This window comes from Caretta caretta, chromosome 5 (genome assembly GCF_965140235.1).
Source record: "Caretta caretta isolate rCarCar2 chromosome 5, rCarCar1.hap1, whole genome shotgun sequence".
Lineage (NCBI taxonomy): Eukaryota > Metazoa > Chordata > Testudines > Cheloniidae > Caretta > Caretta caretta.
Genome location: NC_134210.1, coordinates 89,170,658 through 89,198,523, shown reverse-complemented (window position 1 = coordinate 89,198,523; position 27,866 = coordinate 89,170,658). Strand labels below are relative to the sequence as shown.

The 27,866-nt window shown below is 39.4% G+C and overlaps 1 protein-coding gene across 1 annotated transcript in view; it reads left to right on the top strand.

The window, feature by feature from the left end:
* LRRC2 (leucine rich repeat containing 2) overlaps window positions 1-27,866 on the top strand; it is an 87,312-nt gene continuing 59,446 nt past the window's right edge. The window contains exons 1-3 of the mRNA XM_048851564.2: window positions 1-135; window positions 7,153-7,298; window positions 19,917-20,127. Coding sequence (XP_048707521.1) covers window positions 7,174-7,298; window positions 19,917-20,127 — 336 coding nt within the window. The 5' untranslated portion in view covers window positions 1-135; window positions 7,153-7,173. The remainder of the gene's footprint in view (window positions 136-7,152; window positions 7,299-19,916; window positions 20,128-27,866) is intronic.

Sequence of the window (27,866 nt, the reverse complement as noted above, 5' to 3'; positions counted from 1 at the left end):
TAGTCAGCTGTGGGGTTCAAACAGATCTGTCTCACCATGAACTATGTTGCTGCTGTAAACAACCTCAGAGTCCCCAGTTAACGAACCACAGTGCCTACCCAGGAGCTCTGGACACTTGTGTTCTTTTAGTTGTAGGTAAGTGGCAATTTTGCTGATTACAATTTACAGTTTCTTTGGATTCATGGGGTCAGGGTGGGAAGTGGGAAGGAGAAATTGTCATCAGGTCTTTGTTGCTTCTAATGAACTGCAAAAGAGAAAGATATATATATATGAGAAAGATAATGGAGATGCAGCATATTACACCCTAAGCAATGTATATGTTTTATACTTTAAAGATAGCTGGCCAAATTCACCCCCGTGTAAGTCCACTGATTTCAACAGATTTACACATGGGACAAATTCAACCCAGTGTGTTGTATTATACACACACAATGCTTATGACTCCAGATATTTGCTCTCTCCATATCTGCACTGTAATAAACCTTTGCTATTACATCTCAAGGACATGTGTTGGTGTGAAAATGATTTTCAATAAAATAAATGGTTGGAGAGATTGGTCATTTATTTCACTGGCTGCCAAAATTTACAGTAGAAAAAAAAAGTTATAGAACTTCAGCCTCTGAAGGCCAGTTACACCTAATCTAGCACTGGTAGAGAAAATCTAACAGCTAATAGATCGTTGTGAACAAAACATACCATTTTAAGTTAAACATAGTTGTTGTCTTTAGTAAAAGTATTTGTGTGGTGTCCATCGCTGTGATATGAGGGCATGTGTTCCTTACTGTAGGCTAAAATGGTACTGAACATCCCCACACCCCAAAAACTGTGAGCATGCACTGTGTGAACCTCTAGAGCAACTAACTCAGCATCTCAGCTATTGCAAATGAATGGTCAATCAATCAAGCATTGAGAAGATCAGTTATGTGTGATAGCACACAGTGCACAAAGGGTCAGATCCTGGGTGTTGGCTCCATCCCCTATGCACCTTTCTGACAGCACAAAGGAGATAGAGAACTGCGTTAATGAGGAAGCTGTGGACTGCCCTGATGGAAAATGAATCCCTGGGGGATGTAAACCTGGTGTCACCAGCTCTGTGCCACCTGGTCTCTACATACCAAGGCATGTAGAGGGCATTCTTGGGAAGGCTGAGAACATGTCCGTGATCAGGAGGAGGCAGAGCTGGAGTGTACTGTCCTCCAGAGCTCCTCAGCCAGTAGAGTGGTCCTGAGGTGACAACTCCTGATGGCATAATTTAGTCACTGGAGCAGGAGTAATTTAGAGCAGCCCTCCTTCTAACCTATCTAATTGGTGTGTCCTAAATTATTATACTGCACTCATCAACATGGCATCAGAGTATGAAGGAACTGAGCTGGCAAGAGCACATTGCCCCTGGCTCCCATGATTTTGAGACCAACAGCTGAAGTGTTCCTTCCAAGTGCAGTACCTGGGGCAGATGTGGGGCCTGATTCTCTGTTTGGACATAGGCATTTTACTATGTTTCTGCAACATAAAAGGGTCCTAAACTGGCTGGGGAATACCTCTCATGAAAGGGAATGGTGCAGAACACTAGCAGAATGGCTTGCTGACATCCCCTTTCATAGATCCCTATGAAAATTAGTCAGCTCCTCAGTGAAGTCCAGTAAATAAAAGGAAGAAAATATACCACAAACATCAGCAAAATGTTTTTTTGCCTCCATTGTAGGAGAAAGAATCACTTCGCTGAATAGATAGTCTGTCTGTTCACTGAGGTGCTGGGGAAATACATCTGTAATAAATCCCCTTGCAAATGTAACGTCTATCATACTTGATGACAAACACATTAGTGCTACAAGAGTTGACACGTATAAGGAATACTGTAATTCAACTGCTAATTAATCCATGATTAAAAGACCTAATTAATGAATAACCCAGTGAGAAACTGTCTCAGAATCAAGGTGCGAAGAGATAAATGATAACGGGGAATCTCATTTATGAGATCAGTTTATTTAACTAAGAGTAGAATTTGAACTGATTAAGTAATTGTGCTACAGTGATAGGCAATCTAGAAATATGAACATAGAAAACAATACAGGAGTCAAGCTCAGTTTTTGCATACCTGTTATCTGCACGCTTTTGTTATTGTTGGTGCTTAAAATAGCATTAACTTGATCTTTAATGGAAAAGTTAAAGGAAGAAATATCTAAGTGACTTATATCAACTTTATTATTAAATGGCCACTTTTATAATATGGCTTTTATTACGGTCTTTTCTTTTTTTAATGTATTGTTACTACAGTATAGCCACATGACATCCATCAGTAAGAACTGTGCTCAGAAGAAAGTAAATTGTAAGTGCCACACACAGCTGGGCCACTATATAAATAGGTGCTTAAATGAACTGGGGGCTTGGATGAGAGCTTGCTGGCTGCAGTTCACTCCCAACAAGACAGAAGTAATGATGGTGGGCTGGGAGAGGCAGATGGAAGAGTTGGTAGACCTTTTTACTCCTGGAGTCTTAAGTAATGGCTGCCCAAGAATTCTTTCTTCCATATCCACCAGGCAAGATGAGTGTGATTTATCTCTACAGTGTGGCTCTTGCCACAATTACCCATGCTTTCATTGCTTCAAAATTAGATAAATGGGTTGTGCTCAACACAGGGCTATGATTTGATATCATTCAGAAGCTAAATCAGGATGCTGTCGCCTGTTTGTTAAGAGAAACTGCACATTTGGAGCACGTGCTCTGTGATCTGCACTGGTTTCCATGGAGCTTCTGAGTGGAATTCACAGTGTTAGTTTTAACTTATAAAGTCTTAAGTTGTTTGGGTCATGGTTACCTCAGATATCGCCACTCTTCCCATGATGTACTTCCACAGGTGAGTTTAACCAAAGTGCTTTACCTGGAGCTCCCTCAGTATAAATGAGAGAGAGCTGCGGGCAGGGCATTCTCAGGGTATGTTTAAACTGAAAATGCTACAGTGGCGCACTGATGGGACGGCTTCTCCTGTCAGCAAAGGTAATCCACCTCCCAAGGAGGCAATAACTCGGTTGATGGAAGCGCTGTCTACACCAGGATTTTTTATGACCCTGAGAGACGTAGCTAAATTCCTAGTGTAGACCAGGCCTCGGTGAGGAGTCCTCAGTTCTGGCCCTTGCCTCTTCACTTGGTCTGTCAGGCCCAGATTTATTAATCTTCTGAACACATAGCAATGGCCATCTTTTTTCTCTCTTGGTTAAAGCTGGTGAGGATCGTGTGGGCTGAGGTTGATATCTTTATGTGTAGTTCTTGTTTATGGAGGAAATTGTGAGATTGTAAACTTCTTGGGGCAGGGACTGTCCTTTGGTTCTGTATTTGTACAGTACCTAACACAGTGGGATCCTAGTTCTCAAGTAGGGTTTCTAGGTGTTACCTTAATACTAATTTTTTATTTATGGGATAAGCACCTAGAACATTGGACAGGCAATTATAGATTTTTTTAAAAAATCTGTATGAGTCACAGCCTGTGGTGCCTGTTGTCATGCATGTCGGATACTTAGCGGATACTCATCCTGATGGTGGAGTTCTGCATAAATGCTACACTTATTTCAGTAAAATGAATGATAAATGCCATCTCTTTATTCTTGGCCTTTTGGGCCCTGATTCTGCCAATGCTTATATACACAAATAGATTTATCCAAATGAGTACTCCCATTGATTTCAATGGGCCTACTTGTTTGTAAAAGTACTCACATGAGTACAAGTTTGCAGGACTGGGCCCTAAGTTGTATTTCTGAAGAATAAGTAAAACAGAAAATTGATTCGCAATCCCTTTATGTCTGGAAAACAAATGTGAAAATAACAAAAGCAGAAAGAATGAGATATGAGAACAACAACATTCAACTTCTATAGCCTGCAGCTATGAGATAATGTTGGAACTACGCATTTATAATGGTACTTTAAAATAATTCAGCAGCTGATACCAGAAGAGGACATTTCACCCCCAATTTAATTATTTAAAAATAATATACACTACTTTGAAAAATAGTTGGTATGCAATGTATCATATTCCCTTAAACAGCAGGCAAAGATTTCACAATATTCTTTACAATAGCCATGAATTATAGTTAATGGATGAGCTTAGTTCCTAATCGAACTCTACTGAAATCAATAGATACACACCGGGGATGAATCTGGCCCAATGTGTTACATTTGAGGATATTGATTAAGGCCCACTAAATTGCCCATATGTGAGTGTGAATTACTAGTGGTAAGATTATCTGCTACCATCGACTCCCATATGCAGAACTCCTTTTTCCAGAGGTGATGCTATTGTAAATCATACCCTTGCTTTCTTTTTATGGTCCTGGAGCCTTTCTTCCCTTTGGAAGGCACTGTGCTTTCATTATACAGTAGTATATTACCAAAGAGCTTTGCTTTCATGATCTGTCTCACTAACACTTCATAAGACTGAGTGAACATTATAACAATGCATCATCCGAGAAAGGGGCTTTGATGATCTGTAATATAATTCAGAAGCAGACCTCATCCACGGAAGAAGGTATTCAGCTGCAAACTCAATACAGTTAAAGAGTAAACTTTGCAGACATTAGAGCAAATGCTCCTCTGGCCTGGATGGCGAAAGCCCACACAAGATAGGAAATATGCTGGTTTCAGTGTATTCTCCTTCCTCACCCACTGCTTCCTTCTAGTTAGAGGCAGAAACTGTGTGCAGAGCTTGACAGCCCTCTCACTCATGGCAGAGACTACTCCCACATCTGCTGGTGCAAGGATGGGGAGGAAAGGGAACTGAGTTTTGTTCAGGATGACTGGGCACATGGGGGAGCATGATGAATCTGGGATGCGGAAAGGATTCCTGCCACCTTCCTCAAGTGAAGGTCTCTAGCAGCTACCCCAGCTACCTGTGAAGTAGAGAAGAGTATTTTCTCCTAAGTGGCAAACTGTAAATTGATAGTGAGGTTAGGTTATCTCTACACTAGCACTTATGTCAATATAACTTATGTCATTTGGGGTGTGAAAAAAATACCCCTCTGAGTGACATAAGTTACTCCAACAGAAGGGCTGGTGAAGCCAGCTCTAAGTTGGCAGGAGATGCTCTCCTGCTGACATAGCTACCGCCATTCACTGGAGGTGGTTTAATTATGTCAATGGGAGAGCAACATGAGCAATCTGCATCGGTACAGCTGTGCCACTGTCAGCTCGCTAGTGTAGACATGGCCGTAGTGTTTGTACAACACATCTGATTATAGACAAAGCTTTCCATAGAGGAGTAAAGTCAGTGTTCTTATGACATTGCTATTAATGGGGTTTTGACAGCTGTTGTCAACAGTAAGTTAAAGAGACACTGGGAGCTATTTGTGGCTTCATTGTTAACACTCAGATATAAGCAAACAACAGAAGCTTCTTTACCGAAGCAGGAAAGGTAAAGTTCATACAGTCATTCAAAGATGCAAAAGACACTGGCATAGCAAAATACCTGACCTATCCCTATGCCTGAGTTCAGAGGCACTGTATCTTCATGATAGTACTTAGGATGTCTCTTACAGTATAACAAATAGGATATAACCCTACTTGTTGTTCTTATCAGTCTACATATGCCTAACTCACTGGTTAGGGGAGACTGGAGTGCTTTGTTGATAAACAATTTATTTTTGTCTTTCTTAATATGCCCTCTAGTATGGAGATATTTTGTAGGTTAAGAGAAAAAGAACATTAAGAAAAGGTAGAATAAAAGAAAAAAAATAGGGATTTGGCAACCATTCCCCTCCCCTCCCACCCCCCCAAGTGTTTTGACTCAAGGCCAGACTGTAAGTGACCCCAGTGAAAGGATAGGAGGCCTGGAAACAGTGATTAGAGTAAGAACTTGGAAAAATTAATAGCTGAAAGTTTGAAAAGACACACTAAGGCAAGGGACAGGCTATTTGTTCAACACTAGCTTGACAGCTCAAGGCCTTTGTGTCTTTTACTAATGAACAATGTAATAAAAGTGGCATCTAATGAAATCTCAAGTGAAGTTAAAAAAAGAGAAGAAACGATAGTTTTTATCTTGGTGGAAGCAATTATTTTTAAAAGGCTTTCAGAGTTCTGTTTTATAAGATTTCCTCATGTTGGCTCAGTGAACCATTTTATGAACATGTAGGCATAACAAAAGCCCTCTATAGATAGATTAGCTACATCTCATGATAAAAAAATCGAGTTGAGATGATTACATCTTCAGCAATGACTCTGAGTAAGAGAGAACAGTTCCAACACTGCTCCTATTAAAAGCAATGGGAATTTAGCCATTGACTTCACTAAGGACTTGTCTACACTGCGACGTTGTCGACAAAACTTGTCTTTCACAGGTACTTAACCCCCTCCCCCCCGTGAAAGACAAAAGTTTTGCCGATGCAAGTGGCAGTGTGAATGTGGCTTTGTCGGCAGGAGTGCTCTCCTCCTACAAAGCCAACGCTGCTTACAGGGCTGGAAGTATTTTGTTGGCAAAAATGCCGACAAAATACCAACAGAGAGTGTTCATACACGCTGACTTTTAGCAACAAAGCTGCGTAGTGTAGACAAGCCCTAAGAGCAGGAGCAGTCTGCAGGTAATAGCCCTGTGTCTAATCTGTCTCTGCAGTTTCGGCTGGACACATCATACTTTACTTCCTGGCTTAGGCTCCAGTTCAGAACTGTACTCAATTGCTTGCTTAAAAGTAGGCATGTGAAGTACCTGGCTGAACTGAGGTCCTATTGCTATGTTCTACTAAACAACTGCCACATTTCACAAATTGCTGATTGCATTTCAGTAGTAGACGAAGTGATTTCTGTATCTGATGGGACTGATCCTGCAGCCCTTAATCACATGATGAACACTTACTTGTGCAAGTAGTCCCATTGATTGGAATAAGGATTAGTAGCATGAAAAAGGCTCAGTAGGATGACGACCTAAACTTGGTAAACACTTTAGGATCATTTGAGATTGACAGGAACTTTATAAACTGTTATTATTACTATTAATTGTTAATGGAATCATTAACAAAAAAATCTTTTTCTTGGATGATACTTAATCAAGTTAATATTTCTTTGTCCATTTTTTCTCAAGCAAGCTGTAAGGAACTGGACCAGAATATTAATTTGTATTAATTGTTTTCTTCCCTTCTTATGATGACATCTTAATGATACACTTGTTTTTTACAGGAAAAGCTTAATGTCGGTAACATGGGACATCAGGTGATAATATTTGACATTTCTGTCGTAAGAGGCTTCTGGGAAACTCAAGTCAAGAAGTATAAAGAAACTCGAAAGAAGGAGAAGGAAAGATTAGCACAAAGCTCATTAGAGAAGTAAGCCAACCTACTACTCTTCTGTTTAACTGAATTCATTGACATATCTCAGAGTAGCAGCCGTGTTAGTCTGTATCTGCAAAAAGAAAAGGAGTACTTGTGGCACCTTAGAGACTAACAAATTTATTTGAGCATAAGCTTTCATGAGCTACAGCTCACTTCATCGGATGCATGCAGTGGAAGATACAGTGGGGAGATTTTATATACACAGAGAACATGAAACAATGGGTGTTACCATACACATTGTAACGAGAGTGATCAGGTAAGGTGAGCTATTACCAGCAGGAGAGGAAAAAAAACTTTGTGTAGTGATAATCAAGGTGGGCCATTTCCAGCAGTTGACAAGAACATCTGAGGAATAGTGGGGGTGGGAGAATAAACATGGGGAAATAATTTTACTTTGTGTAATGACCCATCCACTCCCAGTCTTTATTCAAGCCTAAGTTAATTGTATCCAGTTTGCAAATTAATTCCAATTCAGCAGTCTCTCATTGGAGTCTGTTTTTGAAGTTTTTTTGTTGAAGAATTGCCACTTTTAGGTCTGTAATCGAATGACCAAAGAGATTGAAGTGTTCTCCGACTGGTTTTTGAATGTTATAATTCTTGACGTCTGATTTGTGTCCATTTATTCTTTTACGTAGAGACTGTCCAGTGCGACCAATGTACATGGCAGAAGGGCATTGCTGGCACATGATGTAAATTGGTAGATGTGTAGGTGAACTATCAGTGATAGTAAAAAGAAAAGGAGTACTTGTGGCACCTTAGAGACTAACGAATTGCGAATACAGACTAACACGGCTGTTCCTCTGAAACCTATCAGTGATAGTGTGGCTGATGTGATTAGGCCCTGTGATGGTGTCCCCTGAATAGATATGTGGGCACAGTTAACACCGGGCTTTGTTGCAAGGATAGGTTCCTGGGTTAGTGTTTTAGTCAAAGCAGAAAGTCGGCACTTATGCAGGAGTCATAGGACTTGACTGATACCATGTTTATTGCTCAGGGAAGAGAAAAAAAGAGAAAAGAATCTCTTTGCTGAAAAGTGCCTAGGGCTGAATGGTGCCTTTGGTGGAGGGACAGCATGAATCCCTAGAATGAAATCTGGCTGACCCAGCAGGAGTCACTCCTGAGTTCTCCGGTGCAGCTCATCCTGATATAGTAGCTACGTCACTGTTTAAAAGCCCAGGACAAGGCACATGACCGAAAGCACTCTTGGTCAAGGGGATCTGGCTATGGAGCAAACTTCCAGAGGAGATCAGGCGAACCCAGAATCTTTTGGAAATGCTGTAAAATCATCTTCTTTGAAAAAAGTTTTTCCAACATAAGAATGACACAACACTGACACTCCCTGCTGTCCCTTAAATCACTACCAAACAAAGACAAAACTAATAAATAACATACCCTAAGCAGAGCTTTTGCCCCCAAAAGGAGACTGTGCCAGAGAGTCCATGAAGTCCCACATGAATCTATTGCTATTGATTTTATGTAGGAGGGACTCAGATACTCTCATAATGGGTGGCAGTATAAAACCCTAAGACAGTTAAGCTACTTGAAGAGGGTGCAAAGTGCTTCTTTTTCTGTACCAGCCAACTTCTCTGATTGCTCTGGGGATGAGAGACAGGCCAGTGGCCTCACCTTCACTTTTCACCTTCTTGCCCCCTTTCAGGCAATTAGTGCCCAGAGTTGTTAGGAGGGACCAGGGCCTGCACTTTCCAGCCAGACTATTGCTGGCCCCTGCAAAGGTGTGCAAAAGTCAGGAAACGTCCATGCACCCTTTGGGCACTGATGTAGTGGCTGGCCACAATCTGGCCTCTAATTTGTGCTGGCCAGAATCTGGCTGCTCCATCTCTCTGTTTTTCTCTCTCTGAGTCATTTGTACAGAGTGTCAGTTTTCTAAACGTTCAGAACCAGAGACCATTTTGTTTCCTATTTGTGTTGGCTAGTGAAAAAGCAAATCATAACGGGCATTCAACAGAGATTAAAAAAAGAGGGCACCTTAATATGGTAAGGAGTAGTGTTTTCTACTGCAATGCAGCTAATTTTAGCTACCTCACTTTTTGCCAGTGGACTAGGGCAAGACCCAGAGCTCTCCTGTGAGTCATGTTTTCCATGAAGACAACAATCTCTCTGCAGTTGACATCTGTGCTTATCATTACCCATCTCTTCTACTGAAGTAATAGTGTTTGGTGATCTGTTCTGCCTTCATTCATTAACGAGGTTCCAAATTCCTTCATTATCTTTTCTGTACCAATGAGGGTAGGCCCAGGATTTGGTATAGAATACAGCAATATATAGCATATAAACTTTCTATATCCACAAGGGAAATTTTTTTAAGCCTGAAATTTATACAATACTTTGTCCCACAACACTAGGCCAGATTCTGATGTTCTTAATTTATGTTGAGAAGCATCACACTCTCCAAATAATCCCATTGATTTCAATGGGAGTACTCCAGGAATAAGGTATTACTCAGTGTAAGTATATTAGAATCTACACCTGTGTTATTATGGATTGATACTGCAACTATTGAAATTAATTTCAAAACTCCCATTAATTCCAGTGGTGCAGGATCAAGCAGTTAAAACAATGTGGCCAAAGTCACAAAGAAAATGGCAATTAATGCAAAACTCACAATTAGAGGAAAAACCCTCTTGTCACATGACAGAATTTCCAGGAGACTTATGTGCTTAAAAACACATATATCAGCTACTGTTGCCTATTGTGTCTCCTGGGCCAGATTGTCAAAATTGCATTCAGCCCAGTTTTCAAATTCTCAGTAGCAACAACTGTTGATGGAGCCCTTTCAAAAATTCTAACCTTAATGCACCATCTTGCATTAGTGGATACTGCAAAGTCTCATTATCCCAGCATAATGACAGGTTTCAGAGTAACAGTCATGTTAGTCTGTATTCGCAAAAAGAAAAGGAGTACTTGTGGCACCTTAGAGACTAACCAATTTATTTGAGCATAAGCTTTCGTGAGCTACAGCTCACTTCATCGGATGCATAATGTGGAAAGTACACATTATCCCAGCAGGAGCTCCTCAAAGCTTAATGGCTTTTAAAGCAGGAGCAGGTGAGGTTGAAAGAAACCCCACTTTACAATTGGTAGGGAGTTACCTTCTGAGGGCTATTAATCCCAAAGCTTTGTTCTCTGCTTTTAGTTTGTTTTAATACATGGCACTTACACAGTGTGTTATGCTTTCCACCAAAGTAACAGTTTTGCCTGTAAAGAAAAGAGCACTGACTGAATTCAGACAGTAAATCGATCTGCCGAGTACGAATTCAGACAGTAAGTCGATCTGCCGAGTAAATCGATCTTGCCATTTTTACAATCTCTCCCTGAGTAGAAGTTCAAGATAAATCTTCCTGTTTATATTTACAAGGTTATCCAGATCAGATTAAGAATCCCTGTTTTCAAGTTTATATAACAATCATTAACATGTGCAATAGTCACACAGTATTATGCCTGAAGTAGTCTCCTACTATACTGGGAGTAGGATTTGGCACCTATAAATATTCGTGTACTGTAAAGTCTAGTTTGTGACATGTAGCCACAATCCTTGAGGAGGGTGCACCATCCCAGAGAAGTGTTAGTGAGATTTTGCCTTAGACAGACACTATTTCTCCAGTACTGCTCCCTGCATGTGTTGTGTGTGTGTAAGGATTTGGAATCAGTGATTAGGCTGGTATAGAATTCCCCCCCACTCCATGGGCCAGTGTTGTGTGTGTATGGGGGCAAGCATTATTTATACATGACCCCGCCTCCTTCCTCCTCACCATCTTTTGGTCACCTACCTCCATGCAGCTATCAAGAGCAAGCATTCCTTGCTATCCACAGAGCACAGGGAGTGGGCTTGACTTTGGCCAGGTTTCTTGTGTGTTAACAATGGTCTGGTTTCTTGCATGCTCCTTCACCCCTGTGCAGGTGAGCAAGGGTAGCACACAATCTGTCCCTACTTATGTTGTATATATGTTCACATCATGTCTCTTTTTTATTCATCGTTGTCAAGGTTCCTTCTCCACTCTGAACTCTAGGGTACAGATGTGGGGACCTGCATGAAAGACTCCCTAAGCTTATTCCTACCAGCTTAGGTTAAAAACTTCCCCAAGGTACAAACTTTGCCTTGTCCTTGAACCCTATGCTGCCACCACCAAGCGTGATAAACAGAGAACAGGGAAAGAGCCCACTTGGAGACATCTTCCCCCAAAAATCCCCCCAAGCCCTACACCTCCTTTCCTGGGGAAGGCTTGATAAAAATCCTCACCAATTTGTACAGGTGACTACAGACCCAAACCCTTGGATCTTAAGAACAATGAAAAAGCAATCAGGTTCTTAAAAGAAGAATTTTAATTAAAGAAAAGGTAAAAGAATCGCCTCTGTAAAATCAGGATGGTAAATATCTTACAGGGTAATCAGATTCAAAACATAGAGAATCCCTCTAGGCAAAACCTTAAGTTACAAAATGACACAAAAACAGGAATATACATTCCATCCAGCACAACTTATTTTACCAGCCATTAAACAAAGGAAATCTAATGCATTTCTATCTAGATTACTTACTAACTTAAGGAGTTATGAAGCTGCATTCCTGATCTGTTCTGGGCAAAAACATCACCCAGACAGACAGACCCTTTGTTTCCCCCCCCTCCAAATTTTGAAAGTATCTTGTCTCCTCATTGGTCATTTTGGTCAGGTGCCAGCAAGGTTATCTTAGCTTCTTAACCCTTTACAGGTGAAAGGGTTTTGCCTCTGGCCAGGAGGGATTTTATAGCACTGTATACAGAAAGGTGGTTACCCTTCCCTTTATTTTTATGACAATCATACATACGCATGTCTGAGAAACCATCCATAAAAGCTGCCCACTAGAGAGACTATGATTGCTAACCACTTAAAAAAAAAGAGAGAGACAGAAATTCAGCTTTAGATTTTTCTGCTTATTGTTATCAATCAGAACATACATATGACTTTCCCAAAGGCCACTTCCAATGTGGAAAGAGCAGGTGCCCATGCACCTAGTTTGTATTGATCACTGGGGCTCTGGATTATAAAGATCAGATTGGAAGTGAGTCCTTTGATTTGTTTTGATGCTTTGAAAGGCAAGAAAATATTTTGTGCATTTCCAAGTAACCCTCAACTACAAAGAATGTACCTGGGATTAAATTCCTAACAGGAGCTACTGTCTCCTTGTAAGGAGTTAAAAAAACCTCACTGGTTTAGGCAGTCATATATAGGGCCAAATTCTGATACCCTTACTCACATTGAGTAGTTCCTTACTTCTCAAGTATTTCTACTGAAATCAATAGAAATACTCAATGCATACTCAGTGTGAGTAAGGGTATCAGAATATGGCCCACAGTGGTCATTTAGAAGTAGGGATTCAAAGAGAAGGCTGTTTCAAAGAGCAGTAGGTCAAAAGGGACCTTTTAGTGCACAGTAGCTGGGTCCACATGGTAATTTGGTGTGCGACAAACGAGTGCGCTATCGATTTACACCCCAGCTTGCCACAAACTAAACCTCCATATGGACAAGCTCTGAGTTTAAAGGAACTTGCTATTATTTAGTCAAATTCTGTAAGCCTTAGTTGAAAGAAACTCTCAGTGAGTTTTGCTGGAGTAGAGAAAGCAGAATTTAGCTCTTAAAGGTTCTATAACAGTCTCACTGTGAAAAATGTAAGATTCTCCTCCATTTGTAATCCTCTGAGACACAAGATTTTACAAAGAGGAAACCTTACCTATGCAAACATGGATTTTGATAAAGGAATTCCATATATTTTTGAACTGTGTTTATGTTAAAAGTGGCAAAGATTATAAATCTTTTACTGAGAGTTCTACTCTAAAGTGTTAACAGCTTGTCAGCAAAACCTAATTCTGAAGTATGATGTTGTGAGAAATTGTGACTGGGTGTGTTGCCTCCCTGGATCCTATGATGAGGCCTTGGATAGCTGGGCCTTGGTCGACTTGACTTTGCCCAAGTGGATCCATCTCTTTCCCTGTTGGCTCTCCAGAGTTGTGAAATTAGAAAGAAAAGGATTAAGGAGTGGAGCCAATGGAGCTGGGCTACATAAACAATCAGGACCAAGCATAGGGTATGGAAGGGAAAAGAAAACAAGCAGGGGTGGGTTGTGGAATGAACCCAGTTCTAGAAGGAAGTAGAGTGTGTTGAATAAGTGCTATAGAGAGAATTATATTTATTATGCCCCTAGTGAAAGGAAAGATTTGCTGCTGTTGCTCTTCTATTTTTTATGTCTCACACCAGGAAAGGCTTTGTTTATTTGGGTATAGGTTGATTGAACCTCTGGTGGGGGATAGCTTTTGCTAGGACGAAGCTTTTTCTGCAAACTTGTTTCTGTTTTGGAGAGGAACTTAATGGATTGAAAAGAAACGGACTTTCTACGTAAGCAGTAAGGTTCTGTACGCTTCCCAAAACACCTGAAAGTTGTGTGTTGGTATTTCAATGCACTTGGGGAGACAGATGTATGTGAGGTGGCTTTCGGAAATGGAGATGGGTTAGATAAACTCAGAAAGCTGTGTGTATTGCTGAATAGTAGGGCACTTTTACAGGCCAGTGATAGCTTAGTGTTTTGCTTTTCTGTATCTTAAAACACTGGCCACAGTATTCTCCTCAGGAGTAAATGATTGTTTTATTCAAGATCCCAAAACCCATCAGAGAATCTCATCCTAAATTTTCTTGACCATGGCTTAAATTATAAGCCACAATATGTTAGAGATGTACAGTATTGTATGTTCACTACATCTGTATGGAAATCAATACAAATGCTAGAGAATAGAGCCAGCAGCTAATGCATGGGAATGGATTTGGTTTAATGCAATGTCAGTATCTAAATAAAGATTATCATTTTGAAAGGTAAATAATGTTTCTTACAATACAGCTTCTAACTGGTTCTTCTACATTCTGATGATACTCAGTGATTTTTTGTTGCATCCTGTAATACTGAAGTGTAAATAGAAATCTGGCATGCTGTCAGAGAAGCTTCATGTAGTATGTTAAGTGCACTCATCATGTGGAAGTCTATCTCCACCTTCTGACTTCTTAAAAAAATAAAAATAAAAAGTAAGTACCATATAACTTACGCCATAACGTGCAATTAAAACACAAACACACTGTTAATACAAAACTAAGACTGCACCATTAAGCTCTGAAAAGTGTGGAAATGTCCAGTCTAGCCACCTAAGGTTCTCCCCTTGAAGTGGCTCAGTAAATACCCTTGGTTCATTCCCAGCCCACCAACAAAACATGAAGTCAATAAGGCAGAGCTTGCAGGAGCTGTCTCACTCATTTCTTATCTTCACTTACCTTTTCAGTGTGTAACTAAGTTAACCATGAATTGGACTCTTTCTGAATATATGAAAAAAGCCTGGACAATATTCAGTTCATGTGCAGCGTGTAACTTTTTTTCAAAGGCTTATTACTTTATTGATCAATGATTACTCTCCCTAGAACACTCAAAGCATCTTCTCTATTTCTTTTCTGGACTTTATTGTTCTAGTTCCAGTTGTTTTACTGCTAGTGGCTATTATTTTTTAACCTGTAACAATTTTTATAATAGTTAAAGTATTTTATTTTTGGTCCTTCATTGAGCAAAAAATGGTTCAGCTATTTTTGAGACACTTTCTGAACAAACTTAGGTCAAATCAAGTGTTTAGAAAAATTATGAATACTTAGAAAATTGGAGGTTAGGACAGAAGTAATTATGCAAGGTTAACTACCATTTTAGCAATATAATTTTTTTTTGTTCATGTGCATTTGCTCCGTTTGAAACGTTCACTAAAGGTTAGGATGAGGATCAAGCTATTTCACAGCTTACTAATAGTAACACTGTTACTAATAATTAATAAAAAGAGCACAAAAAATAAACTTTAGGGATTATGGGGTTTGTATCTCTGTAACTATCTTACATGTTGCCATACTGGTCCTAGAATTACCCAGCGTTTTCAGAACCCAAAGGAGTGATAACTTAACTGTTTCTCTCAATAGCCAATAACAATTCATTATTCTCCTTATTAGCAAAGAAGCTTCAGCAAAAAAATTTCAAGGTCTGTTCTCTATATTTCTTCCCCCTTTTCATGAATCTGTCCTTTCACTTTATCTATCCCACTCCGTCAAACTGCAATGTGCAGCTGGTTTTGTTCAGTCTGCCTTAGCAAGGACAAATTATTCCTATGTGGTGTCCTCGCTTCCATTTGGGGGTGGGGGTGGAGGGCGCTAAGTATGCAAGATGGCTGCAAGTTACGTCAAATCCAGTTTTCTCACAACACCAGGATATTAGAAAGACAAGGTGGATGAGTTAAGAAGTTGGTCCAATAAAAGATTTTCTCACCGTCTTATGTATTTGTTGTAGGGGAAAATGTGTTCCTGGGATTTCCAGGGCCTTTAAAAGAAAGCCAGTCTTCAAAACAAAGCATTTAGACTGGAAACCTACTTACTTACCTCAGAGAAATGTTAACAGAAATTAAAAGTGCCAAGTAGTTGCTGGTGGAATGTTTTCTTAAAACAACCCTCTCCCAGCTGCTGCCCCGGCCAACCACCCAAGAATTTGTTGCACTGTTTTATAGAATTTTCTCACTCACAACAGAGGCATTTTTTTTGCTTTTCAAAGGCATGCATGATAGCATTTGATAGCAGAACAGAATACATAATTTCCCTTATATGAGATTGTCAATCAGAGATAAAACAGTTTGTTTTGATAAGGGTTCCATAAGAATAATGGCAATCACATACTTTAACAGTGACTAGCTAGAGCAGAGTGATGAACCCCTAGTTGTGTTATACCAATAAAATAAAAACCAGCAGGATCTTATTAAAGGGAAAAAGGCAAAATGCCACATTTATTGTGAATACAGAAAGAATCATAGTAAGCAGTTAGTTATAGCTATAACGTTCCATTCAATCTCATATTTATTCACACATTCATTCGTACACACACACACACAGGTTCTGCAAGGCTATCATAGTTACCAGCCTTTGCCAAGCCACTGGCCAGGTGGCCTGGACATGAGGAGAGAGCAGGGTCTTGTCAGATGCTCATCTGATGCTCCTAGAAGTTGGTTTGCAGAATCAGACCCCAAAGTTCTCACTTCCAAGAGTCCATTTTTATAGGAATTTCTTCCGATGCCAGGCTGTGGGAATTGCTTCATCATGCTGTTGCTGAATCAATCAGCAGATGGCACATTCCTGATGGCTCTGTGCTGCCAGATGTTATCTTGTTCTTTGGTTCTCCCATTCTTGAGGCTGTTGGGTGGATTCCAGTCTGCCCTCTGGGGGTCCTCTGGTTATTTTCACTTGATGTCTTCTTCAGCCGATGGACACTGGATTCATAGGCTGGCACTTCCCTGATCATTCAGTTATTATCCACACCAAGCATCCATCCACATACATCCTCTATCTCTATTTTAATCATAATTGTTAACAAAGCGAGATGAATACAACAAAAGGGCAAGGAGTCTCTGGGTGATGTTTCTGTTGTTACAGAGTATTACTTTGAGTCTTTCTCTGTGTGAGTAGTTGTTATTACAAAGAATTGCTTTGAGAACAGACTCTGTTTTAGAATGTACTAACACAATTAGCAGCTTGCAAGTTTCACACAGAGAGGGAGAGAAACAGTACCAAAAACCAAGAGACCTCTTAATTAGTAATACCCTGGAATTTAAACTATGGGGAATCAAACTCATTTGTGATTTTAATATAGAACTTCTTTAATATGATCCAACAGTTGTCCCTGTCACCTTGGTCTGATATTACCGGTAGCATACAAATGACAGATGTATCATTAAATTTAATGATGTTTATCAATTTGTCTGTGAAAATTCTTTGACTTCTTTACGGGGGATCAGATTAGACTAGGAGATTGAATAAAGAGCCAACCATTGATTTATAAGTAGGCTTGGCAGAATTTAAGTTTTATTTTTTCTAATTTTGATGGATAATATTAACATTAACTTTAAAGCAGGTTTTTTAGGTTTTTACCTATTTAAATTTTCACAGTTGTCAGTAATTAATGACAATAGAGATGAAGTTTCAAAAAGTTAAAGCTTTATAACTAATAAAACACAAAATGTCAACATCACATCAAAATATACACAATAAATATACTTAAATCAATCTCTAAGAAGTTGTCAAGAAGTACTTTTTTTACTTTGCCTATCTGTAAATTTAGATTATAGATGAATTTTTTTGTCTGATGTGAGTGTATGGTGAAAATCTATGTTTACTGATAAAAATCAAATTCCTCCAAGCCTATATAGAAGTCTTTTTCTGTGCAAGGAAATCTATATTGATTCATATTTGGTTGTTGATGCAGCCCCAGTGGTACAAGCAATGATTGCAAGTGATTAGAACATCTGCCCTTGGAATTGACCATTTGTCTGTATTCTGACACATACTGGATAAAATCAGACATGTTTGTTGCCCCATTGGTATATAATTCACTCTCCATCCGCACGCAATATTTCTCTATGATGCTTAACCTTATGACCATGCGAGATCATTCTTTAAAAGCTCTGAAGAGCATATTGCATTAAGCTGACATTAAAAGGCGATGTAAAATTTCTTCTTCGCTCTTACATCACTGTGTGATTATATTCATGCTGAATTTGTCACCAAGTTTGTAGTTGCAGTCAGTCCCTCTTTTGCTGAATTGATCAATGATTAAATTATCAGAGGTTTGGGTTTTGTTTAACTGCATTTTACTCAACTAACAATGTATTGTTGCCTTTAGATGTTTTTATTTTCTACATTTTATCTGTAAAATATCAGAGGAAAATACATTCTCTTGTCATTAATGCTTCCCTGGTTGTTACCACAGTTAAAGGATTTAGAGCTAAATCTTCCCCTTTGTGGGTTTTATTGTGTTGTCTCAAGTCCCCTTGGGTTGGGCATAACGGTCAGCATGGAGGTGGCCTGCTTCTGGGCTGGGGGAAGATTTTTTATGCTCCCTCCTCTTCTACTTACTTCAGGTTTCCTGAATTCAACCAGCTAGAAATGAAACAACCATTTATGGGACTGGCTGAGTAAAGGGCAAGCAAGGCACAAAAAAGCCAATTTTCAGTTCATTGAATTATCACAGTGAAATTTTTAATTCTTTGGTGGACGATCAAGGAATTCCACAGATGTGTGAGGATTGTGCCACAGAATCAAAATTCAACAATTATAGAATGCATATACCAGGAGGACAAGTGGAGGAGGAGAGTGCGAAGAAGGAGCAGCACAACAGTGGTATCTAAGTTAGGATTATTTCTAAGATATCAGAGAAGAAAACTCTAGGGGTTTGGGTACTTTTTAGTTTTCCCCTTTTTAATGGTTCAAATCCTGTTGTTTTTCTTTTTCCTCTTCCTTCTTTTTCCTCCTGGGGTTTATTTTAATTTTTCTCTGTACACTTCTGTCTTGCCCACCTTTTTGCTCACAACAACAAAAAGCCTTTATAGTTAATTAGATGCACTCACTGGTAGAATAATTTTAGAAAACAGTATGTAGGTGTCTTGGACCTATTTTCCCCAATGTATATTATAACAGTATTTTTTAGATTTTTCCTAGTTGTTCCTGTGTGAACTCTCTATTAACTCTTGCCTTTCCACTGTCTTTTTCCTGTTTTGCCAGTGATCTGTGGGTTCATAGAAGGGCTTGTCTCCACGACCAAGTTGCGTCAGTATAATTTAAATTGGCTTTTAAACCAATATGGTTAAACTGGGGCAAAAGGCTCTGTGGAGACTCTTCTTTTGGTATAAGAATGACTTATTTTGGTTTACGTACACCTGTTCGTTAATTGTCTTGAGCCAAACCAAAATAAGCTACCCTTAAACCAAAATATGTGTCTCTAAAATTAAATGCCACCCTCATTTATACTACTGCAAGTTTTTCACATAGTCAAGCCGTAAGTAACATTCATGTTGAAATTAGCGGGGGTAAAATGTATTACCTGACCTTTAACTTCACCTCTTCTATGATGTACACACCATAGTTTTTTTCTTTTCTAGGTAAAAATTCTTTACTTGAATCTAAAAAGTCAGGGGAAAAAATATTTCCAGTGGCTGCAAGGAAAGCTATATTGATTCATATTTTGGTTTAGCAAAAGTTTTGGAAAATATTTTTCCAGTTGCTAAATTATGGGCATAAGCCCAGGACCAATTTAAGGTCTTCATTGTATTCATATATATTTGTAACTTGTTTAGTGTGAGCCTACTCCTATTGAAATCAATGGCAAAATTCATATAGGATAGGCCGTGTATATGTGCAGAATTTTCTGGAGCTGATCCTGTTCTCGTATGCATTAAAGAAGATCCTAGTCATCTGAATTCTACTATTCATCCTTACAAACCCAAGCATTACTCTTGGGCTAGGAGGTCTAAAAATGGCATCTAAATTTACATGCACAATTTGCATCTTTAGTCATGCATTTGCAAGTGCAAGCAGGACTTTTTTAGTGCAAAAATCAAATGGGTTGCCATCTGATTTGTGTGCATTCAAATGTTATTATTTACATGTGTGAAATGTCTGCACTAATTTGGAGGTTAGGAGACTAAGTCTCTTTTTAAAATATAAGACTTTAAGTATTTGAGTTCTGTTACTTGGATTCATAGAGACTCTTTATTTGCACTGTTTCAGGATAAAGCAGGAATGGGACTTTGCACTAGAGTGCAGAAAGAAAGGCATTCCACAATCTGCATACCTAAAGAACGGTTTTGTAGATACCACTGAGAAGCTCTTGGATAAAATTGCAAAGAACTCTCAGCTCTGTAAGAAGAGTACTTTGTCAGATGAAACAGACAAAGAAAGAAGCAAGTTTATTTTTCAACTTTCTGGAGAGCACTGGACGGTAAACTTAATCTGAGCCTTTTTCTGTGGTATTTGGCTGATTAGCATGACACATTTATTTATTTATTTATTTTACTAACAAAACATTTTATGCCAAATCCTGACATTCTAGTCCATTCTGAGTAGTTTTTTACTGCATTAGAAGTGACAATAATATTACCTTCCTTTCTTGCTATAAGTTAATAACATTTTTAGTTTTAAAATATGTTGATCATTAGTTCTGCACTGATGTGTGTAATGTAGTCCTCTGGAAAGCTTAGTAGCAAACCATCACAATACAATGGGATTGTTCCCTAGTTCCACCTATTGTGAAAAGGAGATGGCAGTAACAGTATCTGCTTACATTGGCTTGTCAATTACTTTTAAAATACCCAAAAGTTTGCTTGCATTCCTTGATGGTTCAGAGATAAATTTTGTTCTGCATTTGTTTAAAACAAAATCATAAGTAGAACTTACCAGTCATGGAGTGGTAGAAATAACACTTGGCATTGCTTTTCATGATACTTCAGTTTAGAAGTGAGATCAGGAGTCCACTTCCTCAACTGATGCCAGTCAGTTAGTAGTGGAGTTGGTTTCTAGAGAGATAAAAGTGTACTAAAGCATGTCCTATTTTCACAATCATAGATAATTCTTTAGGTGTGTATTATGAGAAAAAGGGGGAAATCATAAAGCTTCTCAGAGAGTAGCTGAGTAGCTTTTGTCTGCCTAGCTATTTAACTAGGGGCATGTCTATTCTACTGCAGCAAGAGCTGCACAGCTACAGTGTAGATTGAGCTTGAAACTGTGGAATTCCTACAGAAATGAAGGACCATCACCTTCAGCTATAAGAGCAAGGCCATGCTTCTTTGACCTTGCCTTCTGTGATATAAACATATAGCAGCATCTACAGTTAAAAACCCTCAAACAAACCCTAATAAAACAAAGCACTTCACTGCACCCACTATTCTCTCCCTGGGGAGAGCATGAAAGAAAGAGTTAACCATACATGGCAGATGTTAGTCATAATGTAATGCACTACTGGAAGGTGCTCAACTATTAAGTTGATGAGGGTGGTAGAAGAACATGTATAGATTAGTTTCTGGAACCACAGTTTGGGTTGAAGTGTAGATTTCCGGTTCTCAGCTAGAGCTAACCCAGCAGCAAACAGTAAGTAATGAGTAGTGCTGGGACAGTGGATCTAGTGGATTGGTCTACAAAACCTTTTCCAAGTAGTGTCATTTGAATCTTCCAGGTTAGTGGGGTGTCATTTTATATGGAAATATGTCCATCCAGGAATTAGCTATTATAGGGTGTACTCGCCATATAAGAAGGAAAACTTCTATGCCACTATAACATCAGAATTTATGCAGCCGATACATAACAGTCGTCCCAGATAAAATATTTTATATTGGGTTTCCACACGAGCCGGGGAAACAGAAAGAACTTTAGTGGATTTAAAAATAGCTTTCCAAGCAGTATTAGTGATATCAAAATCAAAATGGTTACTCCAGACCTCGGAGTATTGATGAGGAACTTATTCTGTATTCTCATCTGTTGTATGATTCAGTATGTAAGTCCCTTAATATTAAATAATATTAAATAATTTAGAGATGAAATAATATTTTCAGCATTTTACAGCTCTTTATATATGTCTATATTATTAGGAAGAAAACAGCTGTTGAAAGGAACAGAGTATTTCTATTTGAGTTGATAAGTGGTTATTACAATTGTACCCGAGACATCTTGAGACATCCTAATGACGCCCCTTGTCAACTAATGTCAAAAGGTTTTGTGTTTATGGTTGGTAAGAAACTAGGTATGTCCCAAACAGTCTGAGAAGTGATGAATACATTATGAATTTTAAAGCTTTACGTTTTCATCTTTGAATTTTGTTAAAAATCGATGGGTTGTAAGTTGTAGTTTGTTGAATATTTTCCCCCAACTTCTTAAAAACAATTTTTTATAATTGATTGTAATGCTTTCCTTCTCCTCTTGCTTAATTGGTGTCATTGCCCAAATTTGTTATTATTTTAAATGAGAGGCTCCAAGTTCAGAAATGCAAGTAAAATAGGGAGACATTGAATGATCCCTTAGAATATGTGCTAACTACTTATGCTAAACTATCTATTCAACTTTGTATTTAGCTCTGACACTCTAAGTACCATCCCAAACCTGAAGAAGAGCTCTGTGTAGCTCGAAAACTTGTCTCTCTCACCAACAGAAGTTGGCCCAATAAAAGATATTGCCTCACCCAGCTTGTCCAAATAAAATAGGAGGCAGAGCAAATAATGAACAACAGTGCAGCTAGTTTCAAAAGGATTTAAATCATTTGGGATTTAGGACAACAGATTGCAAATGCTGTTTAACATAGACCAATGTAAAATAATTAGTCCTGAAATCAGGAAATAAGGCCCAGTTTCTGTAAAGGTTTATGCAATTCTTTAAGCACATGAGAAGTCCCATATAACTCAAAACAATAGTTCAGCTCCTCAGCTGGTGAAGCAAGGTGATCTACTGGCTGGCACACTGAGTTGGCCTTCAGGAGATCTGGATTCTATTCCCAGATCTACCCATGATCTGCTATGTCACCTTGGGTAAATCACTTCATATGTTCCCTTCCCACCATTTATCTGTCTTGTCTATTCAGATTGTATGCTCTTTGGGGCAGGTGAAGTGTCTCTTATTATATATTGGTACAGTGTTTAGCACAATGGGACCCAAATCAGTCGGGTTGTCTATGTGCTACTGCAATATAAATAATTTATGCCAGCTGAGGATCTGGCCCATTGTTTTATTTTAACTGTCTTTCCCTCTTTGCTTCCCTCCTTCTCCCTTCATTTTTTGGAGTCTCTTTCTCTCATTTGTCCTCCCATTGTATGACTCTTCTCTCTGCAGCTCTTTCACAGGTCTCCCTTTACAGAGCAATTCCCTCTCTATGTTATTTATCCTTATCTGCCCTTAGAGAATCTCCCAACTGAACCCCTGATGAAAAAATAACGTTGTAGTATGTCAAGGTTCTTTCCCCACTCTGAACTCCAGGGTACAGATGTGGGGACCTGCATGAAAACCTCCTAAGCTTATTTTTACCAGCTTAGGTTAAAACTTTCCCGAGGCACAAGCTTTTTTACCTTTTGCCCTTCGACTTTATTGCTGCCACCACCAAGCGTCTAACAAATATTTAACAGGGAAAGAGCCTGCTTGGAAATGTCTTTCCCCCAAAAATCCTCCCCAAACTCTACACCCCCTTTTCTGGGGAAGGCTTGATAAAAATCCTCACCAATTTGCATAGGTGAACACAGACCCAAACCCTTGGATGTTAAGAACAATGAAGAAGCAATCAGGTTATTAAAAGAAGAATTTTTATTGAAGAAAAAGTAAAAAGAATCACCTCTGTAAAATTAGGATGGTAAATACCTTACAGGGTAATCAGATTCAAAATATAGAGAATCCCTCTAGGCAAAACCTTAAGTTACAAAAAGACACAAAAACAGGTATATACATTCCATTCAGCACAACTTATTTTCTCAGCCATTTAAACAAAACAGAATCTAACACATATCTAGCTAGATTACTTACTAAGTTCTCAGACTCCATTCCTTTTCTGTTCCACGCAAAAGCATCACACAGACAGAGAGAACCTTTTTTTCTCCCCCCCTCCAGTTTTGAAAGTATCTTGTCTCCTCATTGGTTCTTTTGGTCAGGTGCCAGCGAGGTTATCCTAGCTTCTTAACCCTTTACAGGTGAAAGGGTTTTTCCTCTGGCCAGGAGGGATTTTAAAGGTGTTTACCCTTCCCTTTATATTTATGACATAGTTCTTTTAGACTCTTAACAACACGTGTCTGAATCAGCTACCTAGCAGAGATTGACAACCAGTTGATAAAGCTCTTAGCTGAGATTCTTTGTGATTTTACCACAAACGTGTACCTACTGAATTAAATAAGTTCTTCAGAGAAAGCTTTAGCTACTGCAGATGGGTGAAGGTTGTAAAAACAAGACCAATGCCATGAATATTTATTTGAATTATTTAATGAATTTACTTTGATTGGCTTCTTGCCCTCTAAGTGTTTCATTCATTAGTTATTCACAGAAAGCAGTTTACCATCAAGAAGGGTTCGTGGAATCAGCAAATTTTAAGAGAATGTTGGAAAATTTTCAAGAAAAGCAACTTTTGAATTTGTGACTGTCAGCATTAGCACCAGAAAAAGTGCCTATGCTCATCCAGTCAGGCAGTAAGAGAACTGAAACACACCATGGACCATATCTTGGCTATATTGTTTTATGCCAGCTGGGGATCTTGACCCTTATTTCCAACGGTACATGTCCAGTAAAAAAAGCTTGAATATCAAATGCGTTCAACAAACTGCTTGCTAATGAGCTACAGTACAATAATTATTTATGAGCAAATCATGACCTCAGGTACAATTTATGAAGATTAAAATACATGAAATTCACAGAATACATAATTTATTGCAAATTATTCTCTCAGGTTTACTTTGCAACTTTCAGTTACTTTGTGACTCAGTAAGGAGACTACTTCCATTTGTTAGTCCAAGCCTGCTGGTGACAGTGAGTTATGTGTTTGCCATAATAAGTCAAGTTTTGTTATGTGAAATAACCACACCAGAGGGGACAAATTCTGTCTCATCATTATATCATTATTATACACCCACAGATGTTTTCTGAGATCATGAAGAACCTGCCCTGGTTAGGTAGTAGAGATGGGTCTGAGTCTTTAAAGTTTGGAACCAGCTCCAAACTTTCTCAAAACTAAGGGAGGTATTTGGATCCAGGCTGTCGGTTTGGTAGGTAGATTCTGTTCTCACTGGTGATACTTAAATAAGTGGTGGGTACCTTGGGGTATTGCCTTTAAATAGTTTTTCAAAATCGAGGCGTTCTGTGATAACATTTGTGAAAAAAAATTAATCGCAATTAATCACAGTTTTAATTGCACTGTTAAACAAAAGAATACTAATTGAAATGTATTACATATTTTGGATTTTTTTCTACATTTTCATATATATTGTATTCTGTGTTTTAATTGAAATCAAAGTGTATATTATTTTTGAATATAAATATTTGCATTGTAAAAATGATAAACAAAAGAAATAGTATTTTTCAACTCACCTCATACAAGTACCATAGTGAAATCTCTTTGTCATGAAAGTGCAACTTACAAACGTTGATTTTTTTTTTGTTATATAACTGCACTCCAAAACAAAACAATGTAAAACTTTGGAGCCTACAAGTCCATTCAGTCCTACTTCTTGTTCAGCCAGTTGATAAGACAAACAAGTTTGTTTACATTTCAGGAGATAATTCTGCCCTCTTCTTATTTACAATGTCACCAGAAAGTAAGAACAGGCATTTTCATTGCACTTTTGTAGCGGGCATTGCAAGGTATTTATGTGCCAGATATGCTAAATATTCATATGCCCCTTCATGCTTCGGCCACCATTCCAGAGGGCATGCTTCCATGCTGATGATGCTCTTAAACAAAATAATGCATTAATTAAATTTGTGACTGAACTCCTTGGGGGAGAATTGTATGTCCCTTCTCTGTTTTACCCGCATTCTGCCATATATTTCATGTTATAGCAGTCTCGGATGATGACCCAGCACACGTTCATTTTAAGAATACTTTCATTGCAGATTTGACAAAATGCAAAGAAGGAATTAATGTGAGATTTCTAAAGATAGCTACAGCACTTGACCCAAGGTTTAAGAATCTGAAGTGCCTTCCAAAATCTGAGGCCTGGTGTACACTGTGAGTTTATGTTGGATTTAGCAGCATTAAATTGAATTAACCCTACACGCATCCACACAATGAAGCCATTTTTTTGACATAAAGGGCTCTTAAAACTGATTTCTGTACTCCTCCCCAATGAGGGAAATCGACATCGCCATTTCAAATTAGGGTTAGTGAGGACGCAATTTGAAGGTATTGGCCTCTGGGAGCTATCCCACAGTGCACCATTGTGACCACTCTGGACAGCACTCTGAACTTAGATGCCCTGGCCAAGTGTACAGGAAAAGCCCCAGGAATTTTTGAATCACATTTCCTGTTTGGCCAGGCGAGCTCATCAGCACAGGTAACCATGCAGTCCCAGAATCGAAAAAGAGCTCCAGCATGGACCCAACGGGAGGTAGTGGGTCTGATCGCTGTATAGGGAGAAAGAAAAGGAGTACTTGTGGCACCTTAGAGACTAACCAATCAGAACTACGTTCCAAAAGATGAAATGCCAAAACATTTCCAAAAATCTCCGAGGCCATGACAGACAGAGGCTACAGCAGGGATGCAACACAGTGCCGCGTGAAATTTAAGGAGCTCATACAAGTGTACCAGAAAACCAAAGAATCAAACGGACTCTCCAGGACAGAGCCCCAGACATGCCGCTTCCATGCTGAGCTGCATGCAATTCTAGGGGGGGCCACCACCACTACCCCACCCTGTCCGTGGACTCTGATGATGGGGTACTCTCCGCCATGCCTGAGGATTTTGCGGATGGGGAAGATGAGGAGGAGGAGGAGGAACTTGAGGAGAGCACACAGCACACCGTTCTCCCAGAAAGCCAGGATCTTTTTACCACCCTGACTTCAATACCCTCCCAACCCAAGCAAGCCGGAGAAGGGACCTCTGGTGAGTGTACCTTTTAAAATCTAATACATGTTATAAAAGCAAGCGTTTTTTAATGATTAAGTAGCCCTGAGGACTTGGGATTCATTCGTGGCCAGTACAGCTACTGGAAAAGTCTGTTAACATGTCTGGGGATGGAGCGGAAATCCTCCAGGGATATCTCCATGAAGCTCTCCTGGAGGTACTTTAAAAGCCTTTGCAGAAGGTTTCTGGGGAGAGCCGCCTTATTCCATCCTCCATGGCAGGACACTTTACCACGCCATGCTGGTAGCAAGTAATCTGGTATCATTGCATGACAAAGCCTGGCAGTGTATGGTCCCGGTGTTTGCTGGCATTCAAGCAACATCCTCTATCTCTATTTATCTCTCTGTGTTATCCTCAGGAGAGTGATATCGTTCACGGTAACCTGGTTGAAATCGGGGAATTTAATTAAGGGGACATTCAGAGGTGGCCGTTCCTAGTAGGCTGTTTGCCTGTGGCTGAAAAGAAATCCTCCCCACAGTTAGCCATGCGGTGGGAGTGGGAGGGCTTTGGTGCTGAGCTGTTTGCGTTTGGCTAGCAGCAATCTTCCCTGATACCAGCCACGCGGTGGGGTGAGGGGTAAAGCAACCATCCCAGAGAATTGGATGTTGGGGGGAGGTTAGTTTGGTTTCTGCTGCTGCACGTTAACAGGAAAACCACAGCACTAAATGGCCAATTCAACGTGCTTTGCTTGGTATGGGAGAAGAGGGCGCAGCTGTTATGAAGGTTGCAGAAACCAAAAGACTATGTCTTACCATGGCTGCCTGCAAGCCGAATTCTGTTGCCTGGCACTGCGTGTGTGATCTCTAACACCAAAACTGCAGGGACTCAATATAAGATACAAAATGCGACCTTGTACCAAAATCACATGTGATATGTAATGTGAATAGTGTTGTTCACCGTGAAAGAGTATAGCCATTGTTCTGTAAAATGTATCTTTTTAAATACTTCACTCCCTTTTTTCCTCCAGCAGCTGCAAATGTTTCAAGCCTCCCTCCTCCATCCCAAAGGCTATCTCAGATAAGGTGGCGAAAAAAATGCACACACGATGAAAAGTTCTCTGAGCTCATGCAGTCATCCGGCACTGACAGAGCTCAGCAGAATGT